The sequence below is a fragment of the Schistosoma haematobium genome, chromosome 2, assembly GCF_000699445.3.
Source record: "Schistosoma haematobium chromosome 2, whole genome shotgun sequence".
In the NCBI taxonomy this organism is placed as follows: domain Eukaryota; kingdom Metazoa; phylum Platyhelminthes; class Trematoda; order Strigeidida; family Schistosomatidae; genus Schistosoma; species Schistosoma haematobium.
The window spans coordinates 11968771-11994132 of NC_067197.1; the positions used below are offsets into that span (position 1 = coordinate 11968771).

Here is a 25362-nt window from a genome sequence, read left to right on the forward strand (position 1 = left end):
AAGGTCATGTAATTAATTTCCCTTTTTGAAGAAAAAAAGAAAATAAAATAAACATAACACGGAGTTATATTTTATTATAATCACTGTTTACCTGTTATAATATAATTTCAAGGTCACAAGAAACAAAACAACATATGGAAAAAACTAATCAGCAACAAAAACAAACTTCTGTAGGATTATGCCACTTATTTATTTGTTCTCATTTTTATTGTTTATTTTCTTTTCACTATAATAAATTAATACAGCAACATGTAGAAAAGAAAAAAAAGAAAAATGTCATTTATACATTTAGTTATATAATATATAGTTCTTAATTAGTTTATTTGATCTTATGAGCTATGAAACTAGAAAATTAATTATACTACTTGACAGGGTCAATAATTTGATAACTTGAATAGTATAGGAAAGATGGATAATGGCAGGCAGTGGAATCCAGGATGAGAGTATCGTCTTATTTTGGACTCATCAGCTAGATGTACCTACACCTCTGAGTTGAGGTTCACTCTGGGACTCGAACCCAATACCATACGCTTCAAACGCCATAGCGTTATACACTTAACTACTGAGTCCTTATAGCTACTTGCTTGTGCAAAGGGGTGAATTTAAATTTACTTTATATTGCTTTGCTTGGATCTCTCCATTGATGTTTATGACTGCAATTGATCAGTCTGTTATTGACACAAGTTCGTCCAGTGCGTATTGCCTCGATATTGCTTAAATTCACAAGCTTTCTAAGTAAAGATGGATAGTGGCTTGCAGTGGAATCTAAGACGCGCGTTTTGTTCTACTTGGGAGTCAATGGGAAGATACAAGCAAAACAATACCAAGTGAATTTAAATAGTATAATTTTTTAAATTATTATTGTTGATTAATCATACTTATTTTTATCGTTTAATATTTCGTTTTTGTTTTTTAATCTATCCATTTCTTGTTGTTGTAAAGGGATAATTCAACAAAGATATAATTCAGTTTTTATTTCATTGTCATTATAGTCTATTATCATTTAAATAACTGAGAGTAATACATAGTTATTTCATTATCGATCTATTAACTTTACAGGAATCGAATGTAAAATTTATGCACAAAGTGAGTTATCTTTATATAAGTCAGTAAGGATAATATTTGTTTAGATTTCAAACTTTATTAGACTAAGGATTTCAAAGGACAATCATCTATGTGATCACCTTCATAGGGTAATTATATTAATTACTTTTGCAGTCTAGAAAACAATTTTACAGTAGTCATGGAGATATTGACCTAACGCTAAGTGATCACTTAGCTATAAACCAGGTTTTTATTTTCAAGTTTTATTCTACCGATCGTCGAACTACGGGACTTAACATGATAAAAGATTTATTTTGATGTTGAATCGCCAACGTAACCGGTCACATTATAACATGAATGATAATATTTAGTCAACTCATCCTGGATTTCACTGCTACCCACCACCCATTTTTATTTATAGATCTTATCGTAGGTATCAGAAAAAAGTTTCTACGCGTGAATACAAGATTTTGTTTTTGATGGATTTTTGTTCTCTGTGCTGGATGGTTTGGTCGTGAGGCTTTCATCGTTCTTCTGAACGACATCATCAGCACAAACTTCAGATAGAAGTGAAGCGTTCAAATTTCTCCATATATGGTTCACAGCTTATCCTGTACACTTCGATGTTAATTGGTTCTTATTGACCATAAATTTGTCATTGTTTACTTCTTTGTTTTAGTTGTGTCCAAGAACCAATCAACATCAAGGTGTACAGGATAAGCTGTGAACCACATATAGAGAAATTCGAACGCTACATTTCTATCTGAAGTTTGTGCTGATGATGTCATTCAAAAGAATGATGAAAGCTCCACGACCAAATCATCTAGCTCAAAGAACAGAACTCCATCAAAATCATCCACCTGAGTTACAAATCTTCTCCACCAACACAAGATTTTGTTTTAAACTAATTAAATCTCAAATATTTTTCAATAAAAAACGTGATCAAGATAGTTGATATGAGAAGAAAAAAAAGTAGAAACAACTTATGACTTTTTTTCTCTAACCAATAAGCAACAAAATACATTTCTATAAATGTACATCCAATACTATTTAAAATCTTATATGTATATATATATATAGTTATACACTTGCTCAATTGTGATTGGTTTATTATTAAAGAAACATCTATTTATCATGTATTATAGAACTTTGTTTAAATCAGGTGAAGAAAGGTGAAACATTCATAGTAAATACCATTATTATTATTATTATTATTATTACTATTTACATGATCTTGTTTACATGTTTTGATATTACCTATTTTATTATTCTTTTCTTTTAGTAGCTATGACGAATTACAAATAAATAATCAATAAAATATAATGAAAATTAAACATTTCAATAAACAATTTAGTTTAAAATCTATTAATACAACAGGAAATATTGATAGAATTGAATTTACCTCAATGTATTCTGGACCACCATTTGCTATGGCTAGTAGACAAATTGAAAATGGTTTATTAGATTGTAAAGAATTATTAGATTCAAAAATGTTTTATAATATAACCAATTCAATAAATAATAATTGTGGTACTACTCCTCCTACTACTACTACTAATAATAATAGTAATAATAGTAACAATAATAAAGGTTATCTATCATCTGGAAGTAAATATGAATGTTACCATCCACTTATATCATCTAATGAAGAACAAGTTTATAATGATAATAATAATTTAAAATCTTTATCAAAACGTAAATTATTAACAAAACAATATAAAACAATCGATGTACTAATGAAACCTTCTACAAATGATGAATTAACATCCATTAAAACATCGAATAAATCTGTAGCATTGATTGAATGTGGAAATTATAAATTAGATACTATAGATAATGTATATCATGAACCTGAATATATACAAATGAAAACTAAAATGAAATCAATCTTTGACAATTTATTACATAATAGATTATATCCATGTTGTAAATCAAATATGAATTCTAATTTATGTGCAAATTTATCTGATTATATACATGCAAATAATAGACGTAAACAAATGATCATAGTGATTATTGTATTATCGATTTTATTATTGATTATTATTATTATTACTATGATAATATTGTATAAATTATATGATGAATCATCAATCACTTCATATACATTGCCGATATCAACATCATCATCAATATCATCATTATCACCATTACGATTATCATCTGAGTTATTCAATCTAGAACCATTACAGTCTACATTGTCTACATCATTAAAACGAATACCAAATTTTAACAAACAACTTAATACATCTAAGGTTTCACCGACTAATCCCATTGAAACTAATAATAATAATAATATTAGCAGTCATGATAACAGTAGTAATAATAGTAGTATAGATCAAAAATGTAAAATACAAAAATTTTGTTTAAATATTAGTTGTTTACAAATTGCCTCAATTTTAGCTGAACGTTTAGGACGTTATAATCGACCGAAAATTATCATAAATCTATTAAATAATCAATGTTCAATGGAAGATATTGATGAAATTATTAAAATATTTTATATTGGTGATGAATTCCACTTAGCAACTCATGAAAATAGTTTATATAAATTTAAACAAAAACGTTTATCCACATTATGGTCATATGTTATGAATGAATTACAAGGATATATTATAGAAGATAAAAAACGTCCATTGTTTCTATGGATAGAAAAATTAGCTTATCTATTTCAACATTTAATTGATCAGCATATATATAAGAAGAATATAACAAATATAACTATGACAAATACTACAACTATGACGGTTAATAGTACTGATGATCATAGAAGTACCAATGTAGATCATAGTGACCATAAAACGTTCAGGCATAATAAGGATAAAGATATTGATCATGATAATTTATTATTTAAATCATCCAATAATAATAATAATAATGATCAAAAGAAACAATCAATAATTCATGGAAATTCCAGTGTAATCTATCATCCCATTCAATTGAATAAAACTAGATTAATTCAACCTATTTTAACTAATAATGAAGTATATTCATCATTTATAAGTTCAACAATGAAAATGATTCAACCAAATGAATTAGAAACAACTATTAATATGTCATATAAAACAGAATTAGAACAATTAAATGATTTATTACAATTAGGGAATATTGCATTTCATGGATTAGGTAAGATACTTTCATTTATAGAAATATGTTCTTTATATTTAAAATTACTTTGCTTACTTTCATTACTAAAATGGTATACGTGTGATTCTAATGAGTTGTTTAATAAGAGTAAGTACAAAACATATGGATAATTATGATTAATTGTTAAGGTTAAGTGTTCACGTGCGAGACTGAAGGCTCTGGATTAGAATCTTGCGAGCAGGATTGTAGATGCGTACTGTTAAGGACGAAACAGCCATCCAGGGACTTCCACGTTTTTAATGGTGGTCTAACATCAATCGATTCATGATCCTAATCAAAAACCTAATTATCTCCATAACTCCATATCAATAATTATGAATAAAATGTTTCAGTTGACTTAAATTGATCAAAATCTTTCTAATAATTATTAATTAACAAATACAAGTTTTGTTCTGTTCTATTATTGTTTACGAGTGTAACATTTAGGAATGAATTAAGGTGAACATTGACTTAATTGACCTTTATAAAATGCCTAGATAAGTATATATGTGTCACTAACTTACTTACTTACTTAGGAATGTTGCCCCTAATGGAGCATAAGCCGTCGACTAACATTCTCCAACCCACTCTGTCCTGGACCTTCCTTCCTAGTTCTATGCAATTGTTGTTCATTCTTCTCATGTTTATCTGTCTGTCTGTCTCCATTTTTTGGTGTAATGTCTCCCTCTTCTCGTTCGGCCTTGAGGATTCTATGTGAGGGATTGCCTTGTGACACAGTAAGATGCTTTCCTCAATGTGTGTTCTATCCACTTCCATCCCTTCTTACTGATTTCTTCACCCGTTAGGATCTGGTTTATTCTCTCACACAGTAGGTTGTTGCTCATAGTGTCTGACCAATGGATCAGAAGTAATTTGGGTAAACAACTGTTAACAAACATTTGTATCTTCTGAATCATGGCTTTCGTAGTTCTTCACGTTTCCAACCCATACAGTAGAACTGTTTCGACGTTTGTATTGCAAATTCTGACTTTGGTGTTGGTTGAGAGTTGTTTTGAGTTCCAGATGTTCTTTAATTGTAAATATGCTGCTCTTGCTCAGCAACCATTAAAACGTTAACCAGAAAAGAATATGTTCGAGCAGATTGTTCGAAATATATAATGCAATTTTATCGGATCTTTTTAGACCAATTCCATCTTCTTATTGTTCTATCGAGACTCTAGATATGCTGAGAAATAATTCGAATAATTTTGGAAAGTTTACAACATAATTTAATAGATGCATTTCTTGAAGTTTAATAAGCAAATTTGTTTTCATACAGTAACAACTTGGTCCTCTGCTAAAAAAATTAAAAAGTTATCCATTGAAGCCCATAACTCTTCACCTAAAAGCATTTGTAACTTATATTAAACAGAATACTTGAAATATTTTATTGTTAAATTTTAGCTACGATTTATTAACTGTCTAATGTTTATTATTTATTAAAAGATTTGCAGTTAGATTATGACCGATTCATATGTATTTTCAGAAAGGGGTTTTGTGGTGGTTTATTGGTTGAATTCATGAGTCGATCTAAACTAGACCATCATGAAAAATCTGAAAGCACGGGACGGTTGTTTGGTCCTAGTATCGGACCCCTCAGTAGTGCACATCCACGATCCCACTCACGCGATTCAAACCTAGGACCTATCGGTTTTTTGTTTATTTGTTTATGTAAGCCAATTACAGAATTCATCTTAGTCACCAATTAAATAACTTCATGGTCCTCTTCACATTGATAATTTAAAATTTCGGAATACAATTTTTTATTAGCGATTTTATAATGATTACTGTAAGATGTTAATGTATGTGATAAATTATATTGGGGATATATCAGTTTACTTCAAAAAACAAAGAAATGACTTTATTTCTGTAGATTATAACACAAGTGTTAACATTACAAGCAACTGTTCAGCTATTCCAATAACTAATTTGACTACAATAACGATGATAGAAATCACAGACAATCCGCGACTGGTTAATAGCTTGAATGAAAGCTACAATCAAGCTTATACTTGTAGTCTTCTTCATCATATCTGTCTACATATAACTACTTTGCTCCAATGATAGAACTTTAAATATAAGATATTGAAGTAGCTGTCAACAAGTCTCACGATATATTATGACTAAAGAAAACCGACTATTACAAATTCATAATTAGACTCATAATAGTGTTTTTAAACAACAAAACTATCTGTTCCTGAACCCATCAATTATTTGTGTGTATTGTACATCACAAACTGATATTAGCTGACAATCAAAGTGAACTGGAAATCAATCTCATCCAAGTTTGAAACTTCACTAATTGTGAATACCTCAGTTACACTGAATGGATCAAATCAAGGGTTTACGTTTTTCCCAGTAGTCAAAATACCACTGAATGAATCACTCGAAACCTATGTTCACTGTATCCGACAATTTTTTTGTGAGGAATATCTTGTTTCAGATGGTAAATAAATCACATAAATAGATAGCACTATTTTATTATCCATTTATCTTTTTTTTATAATCATTTGAAATAAGTTATTTACCCTTATCATTAATAGGTAGTTAATTACCTTACGCAATAAATTTAATCGAATTATCAAATTAAATCAATCCTTTTTTGTAAGAAGACTAAACATGTTATGCTAATGGCCATGATAATGAAGTTACATGGATATTATTGTAATATAGATGAAATCGTAATTAAATATGTAGTGTAGTAAACACGATGTTCTGTAATTTTATATTCAAATACATTCAATTGTCCCCACTTGTATTCATGTTCACTACAGTAGAATCATTAGTCAAAGAGAATATAGTTTAGTAGAGAAAAGAAGTGGTTCAATTATGGTCTCTTTTATTGTTAATAAATTGTGATAAGGGCGTAACAAGTTGAATTTTTGAAACAGTTGTGTATCATATAATTGACTATTAAATGAAATAAAACCTTTCACTTATAAAGAGCCAAATCATTAAGCTTAAAGCATATAACTAACTTTCTATTATGACTTTAGTCTTTCATTCTCTTTTAGGCGACTGGTGAAAACAATCAAATAAGACAAAATGTAAATTTAAAGGAAGAAAATAATGCGGTATCTTATTCATAGTATAAATGATAAGCATAAATAGTAATCTAGTCATACTGTATTTCACAGGTTGAAATCATGAGTCGATTGAAGCTAGACCACTATGGAAAACCTGGAAGCACTGGACGGCCGTTTCGTGGTGGTCTAGCTTCAATCGACTCATGGATTCAACCTGTGAAATCTCTAAAACTCTCTACAAAACGCATTCTGATAATACTGTATTTCATTATGAGAAGGCAAAATAGATTATTGCTTTAAAAATTAACAAAATAATACTTATAGTAATTCTAAGAGATAGACTAATTGTACCATACAAAACTAAATAGAATAAATATATTAATGGGATGGTAGTTTGAGAAAGAATCTGTTGAGTAAACTATATGTAATGTAAAAACAAAATAAAATCGATTTATTCTGATATTGTCAAATTTAAATAAATATAATGGAATAGAAGATTTCTTTTTCTCTTTAACATCTATATATAGGAAACTAATATTAATGGTAAAAATCTACATTGTTGAATAGTTCATTCCTCCACCGTACACGATTGACTTCAGTGAGCTGATATCTCACAATAGACCTGATTGAACTCCACTGGTAACGGCTTCTCACTAGAACTCCAGGAAATGCCTCTTGAATTCAGTTACTAGTGAGCAGATGATTATTATCAGAAGGGGTTGAAATTAAACATTAACACCATTGGATGCTGGTTCAATGGTCTAATGGTTAGACACTCGCGCGCAAGACTGATAGGTCCTGGGTTCGAGTCTGGAGGGATCGTGGATGTGCACTGCTGAGGAGTCCCATACTAGGACGGAACGGCCTTCCAGTTCTTCCAGGTTTCCCATGGTGGTCTAGCTTCAATTGACTCATGATTTCAACTAGTGAAATTTGTAACATCTCCACAAAACCCCTTCTGAGAATAGTTTATTTGTCAAATGATACAACATGAATATGTACCATATTAAACCCACAGGAGTTATTCTAATTTCTGAACAAACTAATTTATTCATTCTTTTCAGGTTATATTTCAACTGTGTCAGTTATTTGCTTATTAACACTGACTTCTTATATGAGCGTATATATGTTAATTGTTCACCCTATTCATTGCGTGTCTGTAACTGATTTTTGTCTGACTGTAAATATCGAGTCACGCTTTATCAAAACAAGTTGGCTTACTTACCTTCGTATCGCTTTGGTTTTCATATTTCCGACGATGTTCTCCGCTTCACTTCGCCTCCTCCACATCGCTTCTCTGTCTGTGCTGATCGATTAGTGTACGAAATATAAGTATACAGAATTCATTCTCGTATTCGACTTATTTGATCCCGTTATTTAAATCGATAATTATATACGAGGATAGATGGGGTGTATATTTCGATAAGATTGTCATACATTCATCTAAACTGGATTTATTATCAATGCGTTATAAAACCACATGTAAAGAATTTTAGATAAAGCTAAACCAGGGTTTTATTTCCACTTCAATAGTTCAACGACTGTCAAGAGATCAGAACCTCTGTAACCGATAAAATCAGAGAAGTAGTTTACGCGTTCCATTGCTACTTACCAACCAGTATTCTATGTTGGATTATTCATAGACTTTTTATATTTATAGGAAAGTGATTTGATTCTTCTGAGCAAACAGTCGAAACCATCATTTAATACTCAATAGTTACATTAAGTTAGTTTAATAATGATTTTGTATTACCTGGTTTCTTTTATTACTTATTATTATTATTAATTTGAGCACGTCAACATTCGTATAAGGAGGCACCGAATACACATGCACCAGTGGGCCACACCCCAGGCCTTCGACCCAAAGGTTTAGTCCACAAGGCAGTGGAGCGACGTCGGAGGATGCAGTTCCATGGCAGCCGGTGACCAACAATTGGTTCATAAGCAATTTGTTTTCTTAGGAGCATGGAACCCATCTACACTATTGGTTTGGAATTAGGGTTCTCGGACTTCCCTAAGTAGAGTCTCCTAATCCATCAACCCGTTTAAAGTGCCGGACATTCGCTTTTCGTCCTCTCAATTTCGTAATTATTACTCCTGTCTCGAGAAGGCCGTGGTTGTATGCACCTGGCCATTTGAGAGCATTTCGAGAGGGAAAGCTGACTTTCTCAACTCTCGGCCATACCAGGGCATTAAGTTTAATATATATCTCTGTTTGCTAGATCAGATTTGTATAGAAAACGGTTTCAAGAGCGGTATGATGTGGAAACTATACAGTATAAAAATTATTACTTACTGAGCGAAATGGTTTTCGTTTGTTATTTAACTGATTTGAATGAGTGATGGCAACTAATTGGCCAAAAGATTCGACTTCAAAATGACTATGAACCTAAGTGATTCTATAATTTATGTACACTGTATGTCTCTAGATCGGAGACATTTCATAGAAAGCCTCGAAACTAAGTTTTACACCACCAGACACTTGTCAAAAAACAGTTAAAATGAAATTTGTTTATTTATTCTTTCTAGCTGTTGAATGTTTTCTTTTCCACGCAATTTGGTTAATTTACCAAAGGATTAAGCAACCACTCTATACTTAAAGTACATTCAAAGTAGTTTTACCGAAGTCACATAAATATACATTATAGCTCACACAATATACTCATATATATATATATATATATATATATATATATATATATATATATATATATATATATATATATATATATATATATATATATATATATATATATATATAGTTCTAAACACTAGCTATGAAGCATTACTCGAGGCAATCTTGATGTCTATAATTCAACTAATCTTCACTTATAAGGATTATAAAATCTTTTCACTATTTATAGTACAAATTGTTTGAAGACACTGGAAAACATTTTCATTCTAGTATAGAACTCCTCAACTAACCATATCCATGACCTACATATTGGGTCAAATATTAAGTTCTCTCCGGACGACAGCTTAACGGCTAAATGATCTTAAGCTTAATTTATAAAATATAACAGTCTATACAAACTCCCTCATAATAACACGAACTTTTGTTGATTCAAAGTCATTAATAAATGAATAGCCATAATCCAAATTTATAATATTCGAGCATAGACTACGTAAAAATAGCTTTTTTGAAGCAGTTCAACAGTATAAATTCACTTGGTGTTGTTTTACTTATATCTTCCCATTGTTATTTAGGACTGTAATTGATCAGTCTCATGTTGGCATATGTGCATCCTGTGTGGATTGTCTCGATATAGCCTTAAATCACAAGCTTTTTAAGCAAAGATGGATAGTGGCTAGCAGTGGAATCCAGGACGCGTGTTTCATACTACTTGGATGTACCTCCGTCCTAGAGTTGATGTTCACTCCACGACTCGAACCCTGTACCGTTCGTTCCAAATGCCACTTAGCTACTGAGTCCTGATAGCCACCTGCATGTGCAATGGGGTGAAGTTTAAATTCACTTGGTGTTGTTTTACTTGTATTTTCCCATTGTTATTTAGGACGTCAAATGATCAATCTCGTGGTTTCAAGACCCGGAATGAACATCAACTCTACGATGCAGGTACAACCAGCTGACGAGTCCCGAATAAGACGAAACGCGCGTCCTGGACTCCACTACTAGCCACTATCCATCTTTGCTTAATTCAACAATATCTTCTTTTTTTCGAATAACGTTAATCTCTATCTGTTCAATTAACTGTTATTCTCTTTTTGTGGATTAATGGTAACGTTTAATAAATACAACACACAAATTACTATTTCCTTGTCATCTACTAAACAAAAAAGTTAATTGTGACTGTAACAATTACGAGTATCATGACCAAATCTCAGTTGTTTTTGTTTTGTAATATTTTCAATTCTAAATATTTTTGTTAACAATAATAAAAGTAACAATAGTAGTACTGTGTGAAATGGGTGGTCGTTTCCAAGAGAAAAATGGAAAATATTATTATAGAATATCTATTTATCTTTATGATAAAACAAATGTAGATATCATCCATAGATGAATGAATATGAATTTTTAGGTCCTGTTATATATATATATATATATATATATATATATATGTTGGGGAGATCCAGAAAATTCCTCAAAAGAAGCTGAAAAAATCTTTGAAAACCCAGAGAAACATCTTGTCCAATCAGCATTCAATAAAAGTTTCGCCAGAAACATCTAGAAGGTGAAAAATCGCATGTCGCGTTTTTGATTGAATAAATACCTGTCCTGCTACTATGTTTGGAAGGGTTCCAGAAATTCGCGGAAGCCTGAGGCCATCTAAAGTACTATAAATGTCCTAGATTTTCTGTACATAAACGAACCTTAGAGTAATACGTTTCTTCCACATTTCTTGCCTTTTCTTTTGTGTTCAGGTTGCTGTGTAGATTTAGCCTGAGGGTTACTAGAAGAGCTTAATAGCCGAATCTAGCGTTCAATTAGAAGACTTATCAATCTGAATTCCAGTATTGATGGTCACACCGTAAATCGAACCGTTGCACAACTGAGTGGCTGTCTGGACTCACTGACTAAATGGGCAACGCACTGGATGTTTGTAAAGGTGTTAGATCCAAGTTCTTGTGCAAATACCAGCACTTGGATACACGAAAATTCAACTAAGTCTCAAACACAATGACATTCACGTCCATAACACTTCTAGCTACTATCAAAATTTGCTTTAAAAACAATTTCATAGAAAAACGATAGAGTAGTTTAAGTAAGAGCTTACATCATATTGGGCAATGCACTTAATCTGTCACTCTTGATGTATGGAATAATTGATCTATGTGTAGATTACATTTTTAATATTCCTTTACAGTGGTATTTAGGATTCAATTCACGTCTCATTGTTCATCATAAGCTTTAATATTGATATTTTATCACTACCCTCATTCAGTGATTTTTTTTTCTTATTTAATAGATTATTCGTATCTGTTACATTGATGTCATATCCTAAGTTTAATGTACATAATCATATACAGTATCATTTACTGAAACGTATTAATTCACTTACCTCACTAAACAGACTTCATAGGCATAAATGTTCATTCATTATACATTGAAGTGATTAATGAATCAATTTGTTTTTTATGTTTCCATTAATTTAGAATGATAATACAAATGGTGTAGTTAGAATGATTATTGGATATAATGTTATATAGAGTTATACAATAAAACTCATTTGCCGAATACTTTGTAACAATAATTTATATACCTAAACATGTCCATGTGCGATTTGAAAATGAAAATGAGATGACTCAACGAAAACATTTTGTTTTAGCTTGAATCTTCTGTGTAAAGGGATATCATTTGATGATATTATATCAATCTCAAGTCATGATGATCTTATGATGAGCACAATGTTATCTTTTTCAACTCATTATTCTACAACAATTATCTTGATTTAATTCATTCGAGTTAAAAGCATAGTGATATTGTTAAAGATATAGTAATGTATTAGTTGTTTAATTATCATTTAGCTTGTATGGCTTTGATGAGCTGTCAGTTAAAAACTGATTAATAAATCTTTCAAAAATTGATATATTAGTATAATACCAGATCAAATTACAGTCTATCAGCTTGAATAAAGATAGATATGAGTCTTTAGGATAAAGTTTAGCATTACTGATAAATTTGTAAAGATCTCTATAATTCTTATTTCTGTCACTTTTATCGTCAGTAGACTATTATGGGAATTCAGTTATAAATGAAACGTGAAGCGTTAACTTGTCCAACTAATTATGAATTTATTTACAACTACTGATAGCTGAGATAGACTTGGATAATTCCCTACGTTGTCCAAATATTCGCATATCTTATATAAGAGTGGAGAAGCGTTTATCATAAATTAATTGGCTTCTGGTTGTGAAACTAATCCTCTATTTCTTTTGATACTACTGATTGGAAACATATATTGAAGCTTTGCCAGTAAGGACTTGAGAAGATTGTTAAATATCATTGAAATCACTGATCAATTAATGTTAGACCACCACTAAAAATATGAAGACACTGGACTCTCATATCATGCTAATAATGGACTCCTCAGCACTACGCATTCAGAACCCCGCACGCGGAACTCATACCTGCGGCCTTCAGTTTCATGTGTGAACCCATAAAGTCTAAATCACTGAGCCGGCATTCAACGGTGTTAATATCTAACTTCAAACAACTATATCTTGTTACCCAGTGTTGTCCATTCCGAATTTGGAGTTTGGGTTCCCCATCAGAATGATCAAGTTCTTCCCTGAGCACCTCTCTATGATCGATTGCAACCTCTCATAAAACCCGGTCATGGAACCAACAGTTACAGTAAAAGAAATACAGGCGAAGTTATATACATATATGTAGCAGTGAATACTCAGTAAATGCCCCACTTCAGTTCATTTTCATTCATTATTTCGAACACAAGAACACTCACCTTACGATCCTAAGTCAAATATACAAGTAACTCTAATATTGACAAAAAAATTCAAAGAGATTTCTAAATAACTCTGCTACTCACATATTAATTCTCTTCCAATATTACTATATGCCTAACTAAAGCAACATATATACATATCGAAACTTTAACTCCTGCTTTTTAATACTCAACCAATCTAGCTTTTGCAGTTAATAAAGCGTAAACAGTATTTGAATAAAAATGGTGCCAGTTAGAATAACTTTACAAACCATCTCCAATTTAGAATGTTTTATTTCATTTCTTTTCTTTAAAAATAACTTTCTCAACATTCTCGGTGACAATATGGAGCCAATTTTGTTTTATCAGTACCACAATATTCATTGAACAGAAAGAGAACTTCTATTGTTTAGCGATTGAATATATTACAGTCAACTGAAAATGCCTCAGAAACACAATTTCGATACTTAAATAGTCTGTATGCAGATATCACTGTTGTGAATTTGTATCAAAAATAATAATAAAATCGATGAAGACATTTGGTCGAAATGTTTACTACTGTCTTCCACTCTTCATCTGGCCCTTTAATATTAGGATTAGCATCAAATTATCCAACAATCTTAAATTTCTCATCAAGGTTTTGCTGTATAGAATGCCGAGGGATAATTAAACATTTATTTCTGTACGTAATGTATATATAATTTGAAAGGTAAGGACAGTATTTTGGACAAAACAAGCATTCTATGAGCACTGATATTGGATATCTTACATTGGCCGCTTTCCGTTATACATCTGGATAAGCGACAAATTTACATGTTCCCGTGTTCGTTTAAATCGTTCTTCTACAATATGCATATTGTTCAAAACAAAAATATTAAACTAGAGCTGAGTTAATCCCACCTTTCTCATCCTATTATGGGAATTCCAAACAATATGAGGTCAATGGCTAACTAATTAGCTGAAAATTACCGTAGACATCGAGGTATTTGAATTTCTTCAGTTTGTATTGAATTATCATAAACATAATGCAACTATGAACAAAGTAATTTAAAATGAAAAAAACGAAAGTAATTCACTTGGCGTTTGAAGCTAACGGTACCGGGTTCGAGTCCCAGAGTGAACATCAACTCTGAGATGCAGGTAAATTCATCTGACGAGTCCCAAATAGGACGAAACGTGCATCCTGGACTCCACTGCTAACCACTATCCATCTTTGCTTATAAAACAAAAGTAGTCCAAAGATAGTATTTCGTATTATTTTTCTTAATTTGTTTCTTTCATTCAGACCTTCTACATTAAGTAATCTCATGAGTAATTATTTATTCATAAAGATTAGTTTATACATCTACAAACAAACATTGACAAAATACATAAGGGAAATTCCGATCATAATGTTTGATTATCTTTATTTACTTCTGGTTAACTTTTCGAACAATTGTTCAATTGAATGTTTATACGTTTAAGATTTACATCACTCTTTTCCTACTACTACTACTACCGCTACTACTACTACTACTACTACTACTACTAGCACTAACATTATTATTATTACTAGTAGTAATTTTAATATTCATCATATCTGAAGGGAGACATATATTATACTTATTTAATTTATAGAGTACAGCAGAAATAACTCCCTCATAATATACTGTTAATTTATTCTTTCTGTAGTATTAATAGGTGAAAAACTTGTAGTTTAAATAAGAACTATTCAATCATCCTGATATATATATGTAATTGGTAAACACTAATGACTGTTTATAAAATGAAAAAAAATCCAGTACTTATTAGTTAATAAGATTTCTGGAGATAATATAATATATTTCACTGATATCATGAATCCATCTAATTTAGACTACCATTCAAACCTAGAAGCACTGATCAGCTGTATTGTCCTTGAATGTAACTCCACAACAGTGCATGTTTACGCCACCGCAAGCGCAACTCAAATCCAGTTTCTTTGGTTTCGCGAGCGAATGCTCAAACCCTTGACCGCCTAGCCGTTGTCTAACGGTGTTATTGTTTAACTTTAATCAATTCACGTCATTGCATGATCATCTACCTTTGTCTGCGGTTGATAACTGCCTTACAATGAACATATTCGAATTACAATGTTTGCGGCTTCCTATTAGAACTCTGGTAGTCAGAGACCACTTCAAGTTAGACAACCATTGAAGACCTATCTAGGAGTTTCATCCTAGAACAAAACAGAAGTCCAGTTTTTCCATGTTCTCCGTGGTGGTCTAACTTAGATCGGTTCATATTGTCAATGAAATTTAATAATCTTCACAACCTCGTACTGATAACTAATGCGTACTTCATCTCCAATAATACGAAAAGTAAGCCTATGAAAGCAATGTTACAAACTATAAATAAATTTGGTTGATTTTTGTTAAATATATTTAAATGGTTTTTAAAAATCCGAAATGAAATTCAATTAAGAGTAATTATTTCAGCATTCAGTTGCATACTAGACTAAGTACAATAAACTGTTCATTGAGATATGAAGCCCATGAAAATTATATTCAGACTAAAATAAAAACTCCATTCGTACTGAACAAGAGTCTCATACCAGAACAAAACTCCCGTTTATTGATTCCAGGTTTTCAATATTGATCAGGCTAATATTAGTTCGTGATTTAAGCTTTAAAACAATATAAAATTTCAGAAATATGTATAATAATTTCAGCATATAACAACAGAAATTAATAAATTAAACCATTAAGCAATGATTTGATTGATACAGATCGATAGGTCCTGGATTCGAATCCCGCAGGGCGGGATTGTGGATGCGCACTTATGAGCAGTCCCATAATAGGGTGAAACAGACGTCCAGTGCTTCCAGCTTTTCCATGGTGGTCTTGCTTCATTTGAGAAGAAAAAACAGGAGAACACAACTGATAGATTTTGACGATAAAAGAATCAGTATTTATTTAAATTTCATTGTAAATGAATTCTAATCTATTGTTCTATTATAAACATTGACAACACAAAATATATGAGTGTGTTACTGTAATCATTACGACCAATGACGAAACTACTTTAACTATTCTTCAGAATAATAAAAGTTACACTCATTTCGTTAAATCTTCAAGAATCTTTGTTGAATTCGTATCTATTACTTTACTGCATAAATTGGGATTATTATTGTGAGCAGTTTCTATTGTGTCCAATTATATTCAAACCTACGTAACAAAACTGTTTATGCAAACAAATTTTTCCAGGGATCGCTCGAGTTACTATGAAAAGCTACTGAAAACTTGTGGTAATATACATAAGCTAAAACTAGTCGTTATAGCCTAAATGCTTACAAGGATTTATCATATATTCACGAGAAAATATAATATTTTTGTTCATTTTAAATTTGATGCCAGTTGTTTTATCCATTAGTAGATTAATCTGACTTGAATGAGAAAGACATAGGTGGCATTATTTGATTGATAGCTTAAGATTGTTTTATTAAATCACTCTTATAGATATTGAAATTGTAATAAACAAAACTATTGAATATCAACTCGATACGTTCACCTCTACTTTAAATATTTGCTTGATTCCATAAAGACTAAAAGCATGCAATAGTAGAACAACAGAAGTAGTGTGATGTGGGTTACCTATATTCATATAAGTAGTGTATAACGGTAGTCTGGCAAATAATGTATTTCAGCAGAAGATAGTTAAAGAAAGAACGGAAACAGAACGCAATTGTTATGAAAATGCATGAACAATGAAATCTGAGACAATGGACTGATATTTTGCAAATTAACTATTTACTATATGGTTCTCAGATTTTATTGAAATGATCTGTAATTTCGTGTTCAAATACATTCGATTGTCCCCACTGGTGTTTTTGTTCACTACAGTAGTATTTAATGCAGTGAGAGTGGTAACTAATAATTGATGTTAGACCACCATTGAAAGCCTTAAAGCATTGGACGGCTGTTTCGTCCCAGTATGTAATTCCTCACCAGTTCGCGTCCACGATCCCGCACGCAGGATTCAAACTCAGAATCTTCGGTCTCAAGCGCTCACGTTTACCATATAGACCACTGAGCCGGCATCTAACAGCGTTAATGTCTAACTTCCATTGATCCACGAGTGGCTGCGCAACCATTCATCCATTGTCTGAGGTAGATACTCTTCTCTACTCGACACGGGCTTGACTCCATTGGTCACAGCTTCTCACTAAAACTCCAGAAACTCATCTAAGATCGATGGAAGTTAGACATTAACAAAGTTGGATTCAAGCTAAATGGTCTATAGGGTAAGCGTTCCCATGCGAGATTGAAGGTCCTAGGTTCGAGTCCCGAGGGCGGGATCATGTATGCGCACTGTCGAGGAGTCTCGTACTAGCACGAGACGGTTATCGATTGCTTCCAGGTTTTCAGTGGTGGTCTAATATCAGTTCATTCATGAACTCAATCAGAAACATAATAATCTCTACAACCCCATACTGATAAATACAAAGTTGTTTGAATTTTAAAAAAATTATGATCTGTCAAAAATTGGATGAAAATGTACCATTTTGATTATAACAATCGAACTATATATTTGACACAAAATTGATTGAATAATTTTTTTCAAAAATCTCAATCATTTTATCGCCTAACGTCAGGTTGTAACAGAAATCATTGTCTTTTTGTATTATAGACACCGAAAAATGAATGACAATTTTAACTTGATTTTCAATCTCGATTACTTAAACACCATCTAAAACAATTTTGATCTGGAGTTCAGTTACCAATTTGATTAACAAAAAAGGTTAAACTTAATACCTTTGAAAGAGTTTTTTCGCCAAAAAACGTCTGAGGAGAGCACATACAATCTATCATTATTATTTATTTGAACACATAAATATTGGTACAAGGAGGCACCAGAGAAATATGCGTCACACAAACCTCAATTAATTTGTGTGAGGGCTGTGATACTGCCCGGGTGTCCAGACCCAACAGGTGGTTTTCTTAGGGGGCCACATCCGGAGCCTTCGGCCTGAAGGTCTGATCCACAAGGCAGTGGAGCATCGTAAAGAGATGCAGTCCCATGGTAGCTGGTGACCAACGATTGGTTCATACGCGATCTGTTCCCTCAGGATACTGGAGCCCATGTGCATCATCGGTTTGGAATCAGGGTTTTCCAACTCCCCTAGGTGGACTCTCCGTTTCCAACAACCTGGTTAAAGCGACAGACATTCGCTTTTCATCCTCTCAATTTCGTAAACAACAGTAATGCCACGAGAAGGCAGTGAGTAGGACTCCCCTGTCAGGGGCTTTATACGTGTGGCCATGTGAGAGCATTTGGAGAGGGAGAGCGGACTCTTCCCACTTTCGGCCGTACCAGGGCATTTGGGGGCGCACATACCATCTAGTTTGTTTTTATGACATATTAGTTCTTATTTTTAAAGCATAATCTAAATTACAATTTTCTAGTTTATATTCCCACAACGATATTTGTTATTACTAGATTTACATTATCATTTTACTCTGCTAATTTTATTGTGTTTCAAAGTCACTCTATGTATTACAATGCAAACTGTTTTATTGTATTTTACTTTTGGAATTGTATTCGAAATATGAAATTACCTGAAAGTTCAATCTGCTCTTTCTCATAATAACCTAAAGATTATTATCACTGAAGTATTGCCATATATTCGTTATTGTTCTGTCCTATACTTCATTGAAATTGTTTATTTTAGAATCTTCTTGATCGTTTTTAAACAGTAATCAAGTTAGGCCTAGACGGAAACCCAACTGTTTGATTGTAATTTAACAAATGATTACAACCTGTGAAATTTACTTAAATCTTCACAAAACTCATTCTGATAATAATCAACTGCTCATTAGTGACTGACTTCAGGAGAACCTCCTGGAGTTCTAGTGAGAAGCCGTCACCAGTGGAGTTCAACCAGGTCTGTTGTGAGATATCAGCTCACTGAAGACAATGGCGTTCGATGGCGCAGCTTCGTGGATTGGTTGAAGTTAGACATTAACACCGTTGGATGCCGGCTCAGTGGTCTAATGGTTAGGTGCTCGCGCGCGAAGCCAGTCGGTCCTGGGTTCGAACCCCGCGGGGGGCGGGTTCGTGGATGCGCACTGCTGAGGAGTCCCATACTAGGACGGAACGGCCTTCCAGTGCTTTCAGGTTTTCAGTGGTGGTCTAGCTTCAACTGACTCAAAACTCATCTCGCTCAAATTGTTTTGAAAGATTTGCTTAATACATTATTAAAAAGATAAGCGAAGAAATTCTTTACTAGGACTGTGCACTAATATATATTACAACAGAGTATAAAGCCGGTATCAAATAGATGGTGATGAATCACATTAACAATATAACAGTCAAATAGTTACGTAGCATCTGAAAAATTAAGATACATTTTTGTAATCAGTTAATTATTACATATAGTTACATATGATTAAGAACAGGAATTAAAATCAGCTGTAAATATATGATTTATGTTATATCCCTATAAGAATAATGAATGGTAACTTTTGGGATCCATTTATGGGCCAATACTATACGTATATTTTTATCGTATAATTGTTAAATAACTAAACTATTATTTTTCGATCTACCGTTCTTGAATTATGCCCTGTCTATTAATTACTACCTCCCACATTAACAACCACATTTAGCCAAATCTTGTACAAATGTAGTTTCCTATTTTATGGTACGATGTGGTCTGTTTGATTGTTATATAAACCCCATATGTTTGAAATAAATGATTCACACCTCAGAGACTGAGATTGGTGTTCTTGACTTAACTGGCTGGGTTAGGCAGGAAGCAGGACCGACAAAGACTCTAGATTGCTCGCACGGGTTTTATGCGTCATTGGTTCGATCAATAATTCACTGCTCCCTAATTGGCGGTACCATCACGTTATACATTAACAAAGCACACAAGCCACAAGTTATAACAATTTATTATTCGTAAAATTAATCAAAAGTAATGAATAAGACGAGTTTAATGGAAGCAGTGCTTCCAGGTTTCCAAAGATGGTCTAACATCAATCGGTTCATGATCTCAATGCAAAAAAAATTTTTTTAATGTACTTTTGTGATTTATTGATTTTTATTTATTAATTTCGATTCATCACTATAATTAGCTGATTAAAATTGATTAAGAGAGAAAGAAAATATCGTTTATTTTTTGTTTCTTTCTTCTATTAATCAAGAATTTCATTTGTTTTCTTTTGTAGAAAAAAAAATTTTTTTAATTTTGTATTTTGTATCTGAGTAGAAGGAATCCATTATTATTATTATTATTATATAATAGTTGCATATATATGTTGACATGGTAAATCATACCCAATAAAAAATTTTTTAAAAAAAAAACAAAAAAATCACTATAATGTTGGCATGAATAAAATTTTATTTTTACTTTCATGACTTTAAACAGGAAAGAAAATTGATTAATTGTAAGTGTAATTAATTAATTAATAGTAGTTGAGAAACAAAATGAATTGAATAAATTAACATTTTATTTTTAGAATGAGATTTTTGTAAATATTATAATAGTTTATAAATTGAATTCATGAGTCTATTATGATTAGACTACGGTGAAAAACCTGGAAGTACTGGATGACTGTATGAGATTTCTCAGCAGTGTGTATCTACGATCCCAACCGAAGAATGAGCATTGCTAAGTGTCTCATACTAGGATAAAACGACTATCCAGTGCTTCTAGGTTGTTCATGGTGGTCTAACTTAATTTTATTTGTTTACAAGTTTAAATGAAGTAATTTGACTGAGGTGGAGTTATATATATATACTTAACAGTTAAAGAGATCATAATCTGTAAAATTTCTGTTATATCTTATATATCATGAGATGTTATGAACTTTCTTCTTTGCAGTGTTCTTTATTCTTGCTTATTTTAATCCTTTAACTAAATTGAACTAAATGTTTATTATTTTCACACATTTTTTATTACATTTGAAAACAGTTTTTATTTAAAACTTACTTATTTACGACTGTTACTCCCAATGAAGCATAGGCTGCCGACCAGCATTTTCCAACCCACTCTGTCCTCCGCCTTCCTTTCTAGTCCTATCCACTTTTTATTAATTCTTCTCATGTCTGTCTGTCTCCATTTCTCGGTGTAATGTGTTCTTTCGTCTTCCTCTCCTGCTTCGCTCTTAAGAATTCCATGTGTGGGATTGCCTTGTGACACATTTGGGTGCTTTCCTCAATGTGTGTCCTATCCACTTCCAGCGCTTCTTATTGATTACTTCCTCTGCTGGGATCTGTTTATTTAAAACTACCAACAACTATTTGTTCAACAATTTAAAAAAATTTTCCTTTGTGAACTGCAAGATTTGATAGATGAGATGAAATTATTGAATCATATTTATTCAGATATTATCATTACATCACAAACGTTGTCAATAAGGACTGTATTTTACAAAAATTACTTCATTAAGTTATATAAATTATTAGTTCACTCATCATTTAACTTTTCACAATCAACTTCTGTGAGAAGTACCATAGTGAATCAAAGACAGTTGCTAGCTAGTAATTCGTAAAACGTGTTTCAACTATCCTAATTGCATTTTATAAACTTATCAAATGATTTGTAATCTCTAATCACCTCGATCAAAATGAATATCACCAGCATCAATGGACAATAGCTATTTAACGGAACATTTATAAACACATTAATAAATTCATAAACTATTAGATATTACCTCTGTAGTGTACAAGAACACGATCGGGGACAATCGACTGTTTCTTTTGCAAATATCAGTCCATTGTCTCAGATTTCATTGTTTCTGCATTTTCATACAAATTGCTTCCCGTTCTCGTTCTTCCCTTCTCGATCTTCAATTGAAATACATTCTAGACCTGACTATCGTTATTCACTACTTATGTAGGTATGATTACCAAGATTTGATTCGATAAGTTCGAATAAGTTCAGCATTGGGTAGATTGTTATAAATAAGTAATACATTTGTAATATCCCAATGAGTAGAAAAATTAGATTTTCCGACGTTTCGGGACTTAGTGTAAGTCGCTTCTTCAGAGAATAAATAGCCAACTTAAAATTAATCCAAGTTTAAATAGTACAACGGAACAATGCAAGAATAATATTTGATCAACCAAAGACAGGTCTGAACAAGTTGATGTCATGTCATTTCGGTCAAGGTGATTCATAAGTGATATGTATGTAAATTTGTGTGTATGTATGTGTGTATTGTTTAAGGATGAAAAATTGTATAACATTTATGGTGAGAAAAGATAGAGTTTAGTTTGTGAGATGATAGTGTGAATTGTAAATAAGATCAGACTGAATGGCTAGGATAGATAGTCCGAGTAGGATGTATGGTAAGGCCTTCTTTTCTATTGAGAGAAGTAGGATTAAACATTATATGGGACGTTCCAGTTACTCTCCTTTCTTTGTAATTGGAAAGCCTTTTTGCAATATTTTGATATTTTTGAAAACAATTTGGTGGTTGTTGAAAATGTCATGAACTGCTGTTGCCGATCTAATTTGAAGTTTATCCAATTCTACGGGATTGTTAGGAGGCTTCTTTGTGTACCTAATATGTTCTTTGGCTCTATTCAAGATTTCTCGTGATGACTCTCCAATATAATAGATATCACAATCGATACAACCTAATTTGTAGACGCAGTTCTGTGTGGACATGAAAGGGATTTTTTCTTTCAGGCTCACTAAAGTATTACGTAGAGTGTTCGTTATTTTGTAATTTACTTTAATTCTGTGTTGTTTCAAAATTCTTTGGAGTTCTGCTGTGTCATGACGATATGGTAGAACCGCAGTACCAATTCATGGCATTGCATTCGAATTATTGTTGTAACACCCTAAACCGTCTTGTTTTAATATACTTCTGATAATCTTTATAGGAAAATTATTAAATTGTAAGATGCTAACTGCATTCTTTTGTTCTTTTTGTTTGTTTTCTGATGTGATGATCTTGTTAGCTCTTCTAAAAAGATTTAAGGCTAGCGAGGTCTTAGCACTGAAAGGATGTGGTGAATAAAAGTCAATATAGCGATTAGAGTGTATAGGCTTTCAGTAGATGGATAGATTTAGAATTCCATTTAAATTTGTTTTCACTAAGCAATCTCAGAATGGTAGCTCACCATGTGCATTTTCATTTTCATTCGTGAATTTGATGTGCGATAAAAATGTATTTATTCGTTTTGAAAAAGATCTTAGGTGAGTCGTTTTTACCACAACAAATGTATCGTCTACATATCTAAGCCAAATTCGTGGTATAATATCGTGGGCGACGATATTTGATTCTACATGTGCCATACAAAGGTTGGCTACAATCGAGGACACGGAGGATCCCATTGCTACACCGTTAGTTTATTTGTATAACATCCCGTTAAAAGTGAATAGAGTCGAATTTAAGCAGAGTTTTAAGGATCTAATGATTAGGCTGATGCTCAAAGGACCTCTGTCAAAAAGAGTATTGTCGTTCTCAAGTAAACCACTAATGAATTCTAAGCATTTATCAATGGGAATACTGGTGTATAAAGAAACTACTTATGTGTATATAAGTAGCGCACACCACACCTCCAAAATCTTTCTAGACAACTAAAAATTCATACATGTTATCTTCATATATCTAAATGTTCATATTTATCAACAATGTGTATTGTTCAATATATTGGTAGCATTTCTAATTTAGTGAATATAAGTTGGCATTATTAATTGAATGTTGCATAAAATTTCGTTCTTGGTTGTCAGATTTCTTGCTGATTTGATCGTAAAGTATATCTATTTGGAATCAAAACTTTCTATACATTACTTACTTACTTGCGCTGGAGAATAGGCCGCCGACTAGTATTCTTCAAGTTGTATCTCTTTTATTCCTGCAGCAATTTGGAAGACTCTCCCAGTCTACCACATTGTACGAGCATTCTATGTAACTAAATTAATGGTTGCTTTGCTTGTCATAAGAGGCATCAGCCTCGTGGCTTCCAAAGGAACTCGACTTTCACCATGAGGCATCATAACTCTTCTAAATGAAGACCTTTTAACTCCCAGGAAAGACTTTAAATGATCTGAATTATTTTTTTCTGGTTAGCGTTTTTTTTTCGCGAGTTAGTCTTCTACAGGATGGGGTGGCTAACCACATGCCCAACACTCCTTCTTTATCCGGGCTTGAGATCGACAGTAGCCTGAGAAGGGCTTCAGGCAGAGTTTCTACACATTACGTTTACACATAATGAACTGATGAAGAAAATGAGATCATGCCATATTGAATTTGGCAATGAAATGTTTCTTTTTTTTTAACTTAATATAAACTTCAGACATATAATAATGAATAAGATAGAAATAAACTCTAAAAACCATATATATAAAAAGGCCTAGATTAATGACATTCGATTAATTAATAAATACAATGCGTATATATTCATCAATAGTCCATTGTGATAAAGTTATTCTTTCCAACTTGGATACAAATTCTCATATCTCTATTATATTCAAGATGATTACGCAATACATTAACCAGTAATTGGAATTCAATTACGTTTTATTGTACAAAAACTATTTAATCACATTACAATCGATAAAATTCAGTATTATTATTATTATTATTATTATTATTATTATTATTATTAAACCTATTAACAATGAAGATAGAATTTTTTTTAAAAAGGGGAAATTATTTACAAGAAAAACAAAATAGATTAGTGTTAGTTTTTAGTGGCCCGTAGATCTGACTCCAAGGAGATCGTAGTAATTGATTGTTATTGGAATATATATGTTGAAGCAAATGGTATTGGATTTGAATCCC

General features: G+C 32.0%; 1 protein-coding gene across 1 annotated transcript in view; it reads left to right on the forward strand.

Moving 5' to 3' along the window:
* The first annotated feature begins 569 nt into the window (after window positions 1-569).
* Window positions 570-25362, forward strand: part of MS3_00000239 (uncharacterized protein) — a 95691-nt gene continuing 70898 nt past the window's right edge. Inside the window, exons 1-2 of the mRNA XM_035732730.2 lie at window positions 570-1086; window positions 2327-4170. Of these exons, the coding sequence (XP_035585895.2) occupies window positions 2367-4170 (1804 nt within the window). The 5' untranslated portion in view covers window positions 570-1086; window positions 2327-2366. The remainder of the gene's footprint in view (window positions 1087-2326; window positions 4171-25362) is intronic.